This window comes from Aptenodytes forsteri, unplaced genomic scaffold (assembly GCF_000699145.1).
Source record: "Aptenodytes forsteri isolate BGI_AS27 unplaced genomic scaffold, ASM69914v1 Scaffold76, whole genome shotgun sequence".
NCBI classification, from domain to species: domain Eukaryota; kingdom Metazoa; phylum Chordata; class Aves; order Sphenisciformes; family Spheniscidae; genus Aptenodytes; species Aptenodytes forsteri.
In genome coordinates this window covers 2408234-2421139 of record NW_008794444.1, presented here as the reverse complement: position 1 = coordinate 2421139, position 12906 = coordinate 2408234, and the positions used below count along the sequence as shown (strand labels likewise).

Genomic DNA, 12906 nt, shown 5'->3' with positions numbered 1-12906 from the left:
GCTGTTAGCTATAATTTTCCTGCAACTCTCCTATTACTACCAAAAAAAAGAATCTGTTGAAAGTTATTGGTGACACCTTGATGGGACCAAAATATGTTTCATACAGGATGCAATTACAACAAATTGTAGCATTTAAGAAATTTATAAACTGCATTCAGCACTTCTCAAACTAATTATGTTTACTTCATCAGCGATAATGCAAGTTGTAAAGCTGCTCCAGTGCCGCGTGCAGATGGCAATCATGGATGCCAGCTGATCAGAGATGTATTGAGAGGCATATTATAAACAAAACCACACTTTTCACGCTGTTAGCTATAATTTTCCTGCAACTCTCCTATTACTATGTAGTGAGGGGCCCAAAACTGAACACAGTATTCGAGGTGCGGCCTCACCAGTGCCGAGTACAGGGGCACTTTACGTGTATTCCATTTTAAGTGACTGCATACACAGCTATTTTTTTTTTTAACTTTAGTTTTAGAAAAGGCACTGGTATCCAAATTTGGATTTTCTTTTTCTGATCTTTTACATTTTTGTAAATATCAGGCATTGCATCTTTCTCACCACTCTCCCCAACCTCTCCTACCTTAAATCTGAAAATTTCTGCTCCACAGACCAGACTTTTTCTGAAAAAAAAAAAAAAATGAACTCCCTTCCTTACTCGATAAGGAGAATCCAAGTACAACTGAAGCCATCCTTCCTTCCTTCTTTCCTTCCATCAGAAGTTAAGCTACCAGAGGCTGGAAGCACTCAGCAGCCATAAAGATGTGCTTTCCAAGTAAGAGCATACTACCCTGCCACAAACAGCACTGCACTCACAGCGCGGGTGCAGCTGTACTAACAAAGCTGAGCTTTGTGCCGGTACCCTGGAACAATAAATCAGTACAAGCACACAGAAATACAGGTAAAAGTGCCTTTCAAAAGGATGCTTGTACTGGCACAGCGCTGTGGGCTCAGGGGTCACACCATGCTTTGCACCTACCTGACAGAGCTGTTAAAGCAGAAGACTGTACTGCAGGCTTGGCCAGAGGAAAAGATCTTTTGAAGTGGTATCAATAGAAAAAAAAAAAATATTCACAGAGTCCTCGCCAGCCTTGAGGGGAGTTAGAAACTTAACTGCTCTCTGTACTGCTGAAAAATCTCCCTAAGTCAACAAATGATGTACCGATTTTCCTTCTAGTAATTACAGAAGTACCCTGAATACTGCCTTGCTTCCAATTTATTAACAAGCTTTTACTTGTGTGGTCATGTAGTTCACACATAAGAACTCCTCCACGCTTATGGCCAAAACGCAGCCACTCCTAACCTCTGTAACTGTTTTGTACAAAGTTGTAGTTTAAAGAGTTTAAAAATAAAGTTGCATTATAAAGAATAACACAACCAAGACCCTACTGGAATCTATTGTGAGGCCTCTGTACTTGCAGCTCTTGGTTTGTAGATTGTTCATCAAGTGACAACCAACAAACAAAAGCGAAGCGGGGAAGCCAAAACCACCGATCTTTCGCTGTGCTATACTTACCCTGAGCAACCAATTCGACTGCGTACACCGAATAATAAATCAGTGATTTCAGAAGGCTGTTCTTAAAAATGCTAAATGCATTTGTCTGAGATTCCCAGGAACACTAACTGAATGTCCTCAGCCTGGTCATTAAAATAGAAGGACTTCCGTAGCAGAATGAATGCCCAAGATTTACTATAGCTGTAAACTACTCCAATAAAGTCACAGGCTGAACTACAAAGGAAAATGAAATGTGACCTGTAAAACCGATATTCCCTTTAGGCTGAATTAGGAATGCTGGCCAGAGAACTAATAGCCAGTTTGCATTCAGACACTGACTCTTCTTGTCCCATCAAGAGATTTCAGTTTGAAGTGAAATTTCAAACACAATTAAAAGATATGAAACACGAAACAAAATGGGAACAAGAAGTTTATCCATAAATAAAACTTTACAATGTTCATCAAATATGCTGCAGCAGGAAATCCTACAACATCAAGATGCACTGAAAAATGGGAGAGCAAACTGATGCCTATAATAATGTTCCCCACTATGTAGGATGGAAAACCACCACAGATCACATGCTTAAACTTAAGAAAAAACAGATCCCAACCGTCCAGAGAACATACTATAAAAATAGCGATCTAAACAATCTTACCCTCCTTCCCGTCAACAGGTTTTGATACTTCCATATCAAAGCTCTCTTGCAGCTGCTGGCCTTTGAAGCGGTTGAGGTGCTCCTGTTCTATCAGGTTACTTTCCTCCTCTTCCAGAGGTTGCCATGTACCATCAATGAACCACTGCCCACGCATTACAGGGATCTTTTCTGTTTCTGAAAATCAAACAAGAGATTTTTTTCTTTTTTTTTTTTTTAATGCAACAAATCACAAACTGACTGACAGCGCGTAAGAGGGAAAGGGAATTCTCTTTGGTGTTTTGATGAAAAAGTTACACTCCCGCTGCTGGGACCCCTAACAATGTGTCCTGGTTTCGGCAGGGATAGAGTTAATTTTCTTTCTAGTAGCTGGTACAGTGTTTTGGATTTAGGATGAGAACAAAGTTGATAACGCACCGATGTTTTAGTTGTTGCTAGGTCATGCTTACACTAGCCAAGGACTTTTCAGCTTCCCATGTTCTACCGACTGAGAAGGCTGGAGGTGCACAAGAAGCTGGGAGGGGGCACAGCCAAACTGGCCACAGGGACATTCCATACCATGGGACGTCATGCTCAGTACATCAACTGGGGAAAGCTGGCCGGGGGGGCCGCTGCTCGGGGACTGGCTGGGCATCGGTCGGCGGGTGGTGAGCAACTGCACTGTGCATCACTTGTTTTGTGTATTATTATTATCATATTATTATTATCATTTTATTTCAATTATTAAACTGTTTTTATCTCAACCCATGAGTTTTTTCTCACTTGTGCTCTTCCAATTCTCTCCCCCATCCCACCAGGTGGGGGGGAGTGAGCGAGCGGCTGCGTGGTGCTCAGTTGCCGACTGAGATTAAACCACGACACAAGGTAACCACAAGTGCCTCGAGAAGCACCACCACCCTTTCCCATGGGGCTGAAATGAGTCGTGAAAATAGCATTAATCCACAAGCAGCTGAGCTAATGAGGCCAAGTTTTCAGAGCGTGTGTGAGGATGTGAGAGATGGACAGAAAGATGCAGATTCTGCAAAATTTATTAAGGGTGAAGTTCGAACAACAGGCCCACTTTAATGGGACATGCTCCTCTCTACCCAGTTGCCTTGTATTTTCAAAAAAATTAGGAACTTTGTGAGACTCATGCTCCTATATAAAATTTGACTGATAACAACCATTGGTTTCAAAGTTATCAAGAGGATGCAGAATGAGGAGATGCGAAACCAGCGATGCTTACCCTTACTGCAGAGAGCCTTGTTTCCTTTGGGAATTGCACTTACAATAACCCAAATTACACATCCATTAGCAAACAGGGTGATTTTAAAAAGGAAAGGGTTTTTTTTTTTATTAAAATCAGCCTTTCACCGAGGGCTGTTTTTGGTCGCTGCCATTCTAGTTCCAGTTTCAGCACTCCAAATGAGGAAGCTGGGTGCCCAGCATTTGCTGTCCACGTGACAAAAGAGAAGTCTATAAAAACGTGTCCTGGTGTCTGTTCTTCACCAAACTGTGCTTGATGCCCACACTAACTACTGGGGCTGTAGGGAGCAAGAATCCTCCCCTTCCACCCATCCCTGCAAGCAAGCTGAGACAGTAATATCCATTGTAGCTCAGCTCAGAATTTCTCCTCCTACATCTGGAAAATCAAGAAGGAGAAATACTGCGTGTGCCTGTGCTCCACAAGCCTGTAAGACCCCAACCTCCAGCCTCATGGGACCGGCACAGATAGAGCTCTGCTGCAGTCGGACCACTGACCTCCAGCGCACGCGAATGTGCACTGCTGTATATTGCATACGTGTAGGAAGACTCGGCCAAATGCAAACATCTCGCGTGTGTGCGTACTAACCGCACAAGTTCAGCTCCCCAAAGCAGCCGAGAACTCAACCACAAAAGGAGAGACTCAAAAAAAGGAGATGGGGGAAAAAATAGGCTTTACTACTCAAAGATCTGCTCCCACCTGGAAGGTGGGGAAAAAAAGCTGGTAAGGACAGCTCAGAAAAGAAACAATAAACGCAAAGAAACAGTAAAGTAAAATTAGCTAAAAACCAACCAAGCAAAAAAACAATAAAGAGCACGAATATTTCGGAGTTAGTGAGCGAAGGAAGGGAAAGCAGAGATGCCCAATCGATCACCAGACCAGTACAAACGCAGCTGGGCCAGGTGACCCAGCCGAGGGCAGTGGTTTTTAGCCCGGCTACACCGCTCCGCTAGCACAGCCGTTAGCTCAGGTCACGAAAGCGTCTGCCTCCCAGAGCCCCACGCCGGGACCGGGCACGTCCCACTAAGCTTGACGGCGGTTCAGAAGTCTCTGCGCTGCCCTCCATTACAGATATGCTGCTAGTGCTCGCTGCGCCCGTGCACGCTAGCGTACACCAGAAGTATTTTTCATACTAACTGCTCGCAGAAAATGTAATAAAGAGCAGAGAATTGCTATTTACTTGCAACCTCAGAACTATTGCGAATTCTTCATTCCTCAGAGCACTGCACCTACAAGCTATGAAAGTAAAAGGGAAATCTCCTTAAAATAATCTCCCCACAGGGCAAGTAACACTCAAAATGTTCAAAATTGGCTTTGGAAAACCTTTCCCGTAACAGATTTACAGGAAAACACTGTTTCTACAGTACTAGAGATGATGACAATCTCTTAACACCCCACCTTTGTAACAGAAGGAGGGCACGCTTGAGGGTGATGGCATCCGTAAGTTGGTCCTGCAGCAATCAGCAAGGAAAAGTGAACAGCAGGAAAGCTCGAGGCGGGGAGAGAAGTGGTCGCTGGAGGCCGATGATGTGGAGCAAGGAGCCCAGGCTACCGCTGAACTTCCCTCGCTTGGTGCTGGCGCACGCGTTCCCCCAGTTACCCAAGCGTTCTCGTGACTGGGAAACCTGCAGGCAACCCTATAAAACAGCCCCTCCGTGCACGCCGTGGCACAACGCAGAGAGGGAATTTCCCAAAACCACGGCTCCGAGTGCTGCCAGCCTCCCCCCGTGCCGACTTCCCACAGATCCCAGTTATCCTTGGCAGGCATCGGGCGTGCTGGTTCACCCCTCCCAAATCCCCATTCAAACCCTTCGATCCCCCTGCACGCCTCAGCTCTGCCTATATGGAACACAGACGACTCCGGTCTCGTTGGCCTGACCAAAATGCAGACAGAAGCAGCACAGGACCTGGTTCTGCCATTCAACTTCTGTTTGCGCAGCTAAAATAGCTATTCCAGGTAGGAGCCAATTGTTACGCGCTGAATTTCTAACGTTTCGGATGCTGATGATCCATCAGATGAATAAAGAGGTTGGGGTGTTGGAAGGGCATGGTTATTTAAAGAAAATGAATCCCAACGTATCAGAAGAACAAAAGGTCTGAGCGGCTTTAAACTGCCGAAGTTAATAGTCACTACAGATGACATAGAAAATTCAACTGCCTATGAAAATTTAAAGTAATTTTGGAGTCTACAGCCCACCAATGAAGTGTGAACCACGAGTATTTAGTTTTCACGGAACGAAAGTTAACCACAGCAGTGTCAGCCCTCACCATATACAGTAGCTTCTCATCACGCGCTTGCCTTAACCTTTGCTGTACTCCCCGGCATTTTACACCTGTCAGAGACCCGCATTTTTCGGTAGAGCTAATACACACAGATCCAGTTAGGCTGCCCTTGCAAACAAAGCACTGTCTGTAGGAAAAAATGAAATGCACATAATACGTGAGCGTAGATAAAGGATCCCATTGTTGCTGAAGCAATGACACAACTACGTCAGATGTTAATCCTCACTGGGAAAATCTGTAAGCAATTCCTTAATTCTTGACTAAGCATTCTGACGAGGCTCCAGACACTGAATCCATAAAAAGACATATTTTTTTTTAAATAATAATCATATGAATACTATTTTGTAATCCGAACCAAATGAATACAAGACACCTCTGTTTCAGTTTTGAAGGGCTTTAAGTTTTTCACATGGGAATTTCCACCTACAGATTTCTAAAATTCTAAACATAAAGCATTAAAATAAACATTTTCAGGCTCTTTTTGCCCGAGATAAACTTTCCCATAGTGGTTCTTTACAAGAGCAGACTGCAGCACTCAACAGTAGCTCTCAAACATAAGATGGGCAGTGCCTTTTCCAGAAAGGCTCAGCCAGGAAAAGTTGACACGTTTGAAATAAGAAAATTTTTATTGTAAAATCTTTACAGGGTAGTTTAGTTTGGGAATAAACTAATATATCTGGCTCTGGAAAGGGCATTTGTATGGAAATATAAATCACTTTCAGATCCAAAGACAGATTATTACGGAGCTTTGTTTTCAGACTAGGGCTTTAAAACCTGCGCGAGGCGATTGTGTTTTCCAAAGTTCAGTGGGATTTTAGGGGGACTCACGAGGTGCCTCCCACACCCCCCTTTCCCCCCCCCCCCTTTAACCCATTGCACACTATGCGTGCAGCCACAGCACCCTGAACGACAAGCTCGTCTTATTTCACAGCTCCGGCTGGATGGCAGGTTTGATCACTATGCTACTGCGAAACCTCAAGAGAAAACCACCTGGCAGAGGAAGCGGGTAAATGACATTTCCTTCCATCAGAGGCACCGTTTGGTCTTAAGAAAACTGAACACCGTCTTTCAGAACCGAAACAATCAAATTTGGGATCACAGCTGACAATGAACCATTTCATCTTCCTTCTCATTAGAGAGGAGGCTTGGTAAAGTGGGAAAGAACAACCGCCCATTAACATCTGTGTTTTCAAAACTGAACAACGACGGCATAATATTGTAAGTGTGTAATGCTGGATTTCAGTCCAGGCCAAATTCTAACTCCGCTCATGACGATGATGACAACCTACCGATGCTAAAAGTCACCAGCTCCAAAAGCAAGCGGCGTTTCAGCTACGAAGAGAGAGAGGTATATTAACGGTAATTACACCGAATACTCTGGACTGAGTGGGGAAACGAAGCGACTGCAACACAAGAGGAGATTTTTTTCCTTATAATCTGTTGCCTGTGGGAAAGAGCAAAGGCATGCCTTGATAAACACAATTCCTCTGTTTCATCCTGGACAGGTGCTCTTATTTAAAGATTTCTCGGCGGTTCACCCAGAGAACTTGGTGCCAGCTATTACAGCAATCACCATTAAAAAGTGATGAACAAAAATTGCCATTTCAGCACCCGATTTCACTCACTCCTATCCACCGTCAATAAATTCATTCATGTCTTGGATATTCAGATGATTTTAGAAAGCTTAAACTACATTCCTTCAGTTATTGTTGTTTTATGGGAGAGAACTAAACACACAGATATTTACATCATGTTGTGTAAATACATTAATGTTGTAATTTAATTTTTTTTTTGCCAATACAGAATTCCAAATCTATAATATAAAGTGTTATTTATCTTTGTCCCGACAATCTTCGTCCCTAGGAAAGGATTTGCCTTGATTTCTTTACTGCCTTAAGTCTGACGCCAAATAATCTGCAGTTGGCAGTGCTTCAAACTGAAAGATACCAATATATTTGGCCGGTTATACACTTGCATGGTTTATTTATACGAGAATTTCTAAATAAATCTGAATGGCAGAGATTACCAGCTGATGAAAGGCACTTTATCTTAATTAGCCATACTTATTTTACCACTTTTAAAGGAAAATAGTTTAAGAGATCTAGACTGCAACAAAGGATTAATTTATTTTTACCAAAAAGGTCTTTTTTTCCTTGAAAATTCAAAGAATAAAAGAATACAAGTGCTGATGTGAAGGAACAAGAACACGAGCGATTTGCGTTATGACAATCACCTAAATCCTCTGAAGAACAAAAACTGTTAAAAACATTGTATGCAACATGTAGTGCACATATGCAAGTTATATATGTATACCCCAGCCGCTCCTTTTTTTGAAGATCTTTAAACTGCGTGATCGCATCCACTCAAGAAACCTCAGTGAACGTAAATTGCATGAAAAAGCTACATAATCCATCAGTATGAAAAGTAATAACCGAGCAGAACTTGCCTCCATTTTTTCCTCTTGTCCTACGGCACGAACACTACGAGTTGTCTCCTGCCACCGCACTGTTTGAAACGGTGCATACCTAAATTTAAATATCGTACAGCTCAAACTGTGGCTCACGTGAGCCTCTTTCACCTTACTTGATTCAGAACCGGGAAACTGTTGCAAAACTAAGACGATACAGAGATAGTTAACCGAAGGTTAACGAACAGAGCTTAAACAAGAAGCCAAAAGGAGGTCTGCTTCGGAAATACCAACACAAGCTAGCACGCAACCTGAAAGACAGACAGAATAAAATGATAAGAGAGCAAGATTCAGTGAACTTCTGCTTCATTGCTTCAAAGCTGAGGCCCTGTTCAGGTGGCTTGACGGCAAAGTTAAGGCACTTCTGGCACTATTCACTCATCAGTCTCAAGACAGCCGTAACAGTTCACCCACAAACGAGATCTAAAAGGTTGATATAATATTCAAAGGCTCAGAAATTTGAATTAACGCTTGTGTTTTGCTGAACTGACAATCCCAATTCCCCAGCTCTCCAAGCCCGGAGCCAAGACGTTGGACAAGAAACACAAGCTCATAAAACGCCGTCAGCTCGAGATGCTTTTCAGTGTAGTAATTCCAGATTCCTGCTTCTCAGTGTAGTAATTTCTGTTCCTTAAATTGGACTTCCTTATTACTACAGTCGCAAACAATCTGCGGTGCGTGAGGATAACATCTGCACAAGCTGAAGGTAACTGTGAGGCTACAATATGTGACATCTCAAGCCAAAAGCTATTTAAATAATGAAGAGAAGTGCCCACACATTTACCAAGGGGAAAAAAAGAACCAACCTGGGCAAAAATGGTCTTTTTTTTTTTTTTTTCCTCCCCAAAGGCCTGCTAAAAGTGCTGAACGTCGTATGTCTCGGAGCACAGCACTCCTAGCAATTGTCATACACACAAGAACCTGAACGTTGACATGAGCCACTGAAATAAATGTATTCCGGAATAACACCAAGGGTACCGTCGGAGACTTTTTAAAATTTGCTATCCATTCTTATTGTATCAGGCCTAAAATTGTATTTTGGGTATATTAACTACCGCACGGCCCCTAAGACTTTTTGCTGGTGCAAACGCTGAAGTGTAAGGACGGGTATTACTCGACCCCTGCACCAGCGTGCATCCTACCCACCCAGCAGCCACGGCCACTACTGCCGCTGCAGCAAGAAGGATTTGCAGATTCTATGTTTGCCAACGCAAATGCAGAGAGCGCAGTTTGCGGGACAAGCTCTGTTCCTCTCGCGTCGTTCCCACACGGCTGGGTTTGTGGAGTCTCGTGAAGGAAACAAAGAAAAACTCACGAGGACAGGAAGCTTTATTATGAGAATAGATGGTTACAGAAAAACCGATCGTGAGATGGAAGATTCTTACATTTTACTGTCAGTGACATGATCATGCGTGCCCGGTGAACAAACAGGTGTTACAACAAAATAGCCCAAACCTAAAATTTCATTATTTCACGTTCGCCAGGAAACATAGCAGACTTTTTTTTTTAATAGCTTAGTCTTCTACAGCTTTCTAGCTGTTCCCCAACATACTATTTCAGAACAGAGCAGGTTACTGACATTCGAATAAATGGAGCCACTCATTTAATCACAGCCCCGGTGACCTTCCTTTGTTTAAGCACAAACACATGCAATCTGTTCTGCTCTTTCAAAAGTAACAACATAACCTCAAGAGGAGTTCAAGGGTGAAATCCCGGCCTCAGAAAACTCAGAGCTACATGAATTTACAGAGCCAGACTTTTATTTTTTATTCACTGTCTGAGATGAAAAGAGATTTCATCCACCAAGCAGTAAAGGATGTTATTTTGCTGGTCCATCAAATAATTCTCAATTGCTTTATGGAAACAATTTCACAATTACAGGTGGAAGTTACTTTTGAGTTTCACAGACACTAAGCACATTAAGAGCAATCTGATTGGCACAGATGGGATTTTCTTTCCAGACTCTGATCTACAGAGCCTCCGCGTCTGCTTCAGTGTTGGATGCAACAAGGGAGGAACACGCGCTTTGCTCCACTGCCAATGTGAAATCGCCTCTGTTTTACCAAGACCACCCAAAGTATTCAAGCAACAGCTTGTAGCTGTTTTTTCCCTGAACCGTTTTTAATCGTTTTACACCACGAACTGAGCAATCCAAAACAATAACGAAAGGCTGATCTTCGGGGCTGGTTCAAATGTCAAACACAGAAGGAACCCCTCAAAAAGAGATGAATGCCCTCAAAGTCATCTCTCATCTCGATTGCTATATATCGCCCCGAAATATAGCGCGTATCATGCTTTTCAGGAAGGATTTTTCTGGTTTAAGTTAGTAGTTTAATTAAAACCTCTGCAATTGCTCTCTACACAGACCCGAACTCAATGGTCCAAGTCAGAATCCTAAAGCTCACCTCGCTAGCTGTGTCAATGACGAGCAGGAAACGCTCATCCAAAAACCCGGGACTGTTGAAACATGAAATGGGGCTGCAGTTTTAAGTTGAGAGCTTTATTTTTTTCGAATTCTTATCAATTGCAGTTTTAAGTTGAGAGCTTTATTTTTTAATTGATAAGAATTCAATAAAATAGTTTACCAACTTTCACTACTAGTACTCTGAAGTGAAGCACTTCCACCACCAGCGTTTGCTGCTGGAGTCGTAAGCTGTAGGAGCTAGTCCCTCATCAGCTCTTTTCTCACCCAGAGAAGCTTGCGTTTTTTGCAATAGCATCAGGCGAAAGCTAAACCGACCCACAAAAGAACGACCGTGCCACATGACAAACATGTGAGTACCTCCTAAAATGTCAGCATGGGCTCAAATCCCACTGAAAGTCACGGGACTTTTGCACAATCACACCCTCAGCTCGAAGTGTGTGCGCTCTCCTGGCAGGCGCTCTTCAATCGGTCTTTTGTTAGCGAGCTCTCACCAGCACCGAGCAGCAATGATCATGTACGTACAGTTTGAGCAAGCAGGTTCCCATACAGGAATATCTTCTAAAAAAAAGAGCAGCAAGATTCTTCCTGTGCATACCTCAGACCTGCCACTAATGAACAAGATGAAGATATTCAAGGGCACACTAACCTTTACTCTCAACCCCTTCTCTCTTCTCCTCTGCAGGGATTTTTTTTTTCCTACACTCTCCTCCTAACTTCACTTCCTTTTTGTGTCTACTCCACCCCACCTCCAGATTTCCCTACACTTTCATCCCCAGATTTCACTTTTTCCCTTCAATTTTTTTTACCCTATGGGTTTTTTCCCCCCCTTGAAAGCCAGCATGATTTTAGTTTCTTTTCATCTTAAATATCACTGCTTAGGACCCCACTTGCACCTCGTACTCCCTTCATCCCAGCGCCCGCTAACCATGCTATTTACAACATTTACAATCTCCGGAGCTTCTCCTCTCCAATTCCACACCAGACACACTCCAGTGCAGCTTCAGCTACTTGCAACCCACTCAAACAGATCATACCACACTAGTGACCTTGTCTCTGGCCAACAGTCAAAACCACTTCATCTTCACTTTTTTCAGCCTTACAGATACCACTGACAGAACTGCTCATGCTTCTTATTTTAGTTTCTTGCTCTTTTGCAAATTTTTCTTCCACCTAGTCCTTCTGCTTACTAACTTAACACAGTGTCAGCTCTTCCACATTCAAGTTGGACGGGGCTCTGAGCAACCTGATCTAGTTGAAGATGTCCCTGCTCATTGCAGGGGGGTTGGACTAGACGGCCTTGAGAGGTCCCTTCCAACCCAAACCATTCTGTGATTCCATGATTCTCGTGCTCCTCTCGAGGCAAAAAGGAGCTCTGCCCAAGGTCTCTCTTTGCCTTCAGTATCGTTTTTTTCCCTAGACAGCATCTCCCTCACACACATACATGCAAAAATTCACCTGTCACCTATCTTTCATCTAGCCCTGTCACCTCCAAATTAAATCCCATCCTATTTCTTTGATATCGCCACAGTCCAATCAGTATTTGAGCCTGCGTTAAGTCGGAACAGAACTCCTGATCCTTCTCATCCCACAAACATTTTCTGCTTTGTCAGCTACAGCAGATAACACCCTTCTGCCTGCCACCCACAGCTTGTAACCCAAGTATTCCCTGCACCTCTGCCTTCTTCCTTGTTGACCACATCCAGCAGGAAAAGTGCTGGACCACATCGAAGGGCAAGCACAACTCGCTTTCTAAGCTGAGTCCATCCTTAGCTGCTCTGCTGTAGCTGACACCATCCACTGGAGAGCAACTCTACGATTCTGGTATCATTTACAGGAGGAAGACAACAGATCCATTTTGCTTAAATAATGCTTGTATATCACAAAAATAAAAGCTGAGGACACGGAAGAAACTCGCCCTCAAAGACACATCCAAGCAAAGTGCTGACATCTCCCACCTGTTCTAGTAAAAACATCCTAAATGTCACAGGTTCCCTCTACTGAAAGAAGGAAAGGTACCAGAGACCATAAGCATAAACAGAACATACGTACAAACAAATGTAATTTGTGATTTAATACACGGAGCACTGCAAATCTAAAAATTGTTTCATCCATGTGCGTTAGGCCTTCTGGTCAGGAAGCAGCTGGCCAAAACTAAGCTACAAGATACTTTTGGAAGGATGGTATGACAAGAAAAGAAGCAAAAAAGTAAAACCCAGGAAAGATTTTGAGTAGCAAAAGTAACGCTTTACCTTGCCATGTAAACTATCAGTATTTTATTTGCAAAAGAATAATATACCTGGACAGAAAAGCAAGAAAATAGTATTCAGGAGTTCAGCCTTC

General features: G+C 43.1%; 1 protein-coding gene across 1 annotated transcript in view; it reads right to left on the bottom strand.

The window, feature by feature from the left end:
* The window catches only part of DDHD1 (DDHD domain containing 1), a 54489-nt gene extending 52163 nt beyond the window's left edge, over window positions 1-2326 (bottom strand). The window contains exon 1 of the mRNA XM_009289886.2: window positions 2152-2326. Coding sequence (XP_009288161.2) covers window positions 2152-2305 — 154 coding nt within the window. The 5' untranslated portion in view covers window positions 2306-2326. The remainder of the gene's footprint in view (window positions 1-2151) is intronic.
* Window positions 2327-12906: the final 10580 nt, after the last annotated feature.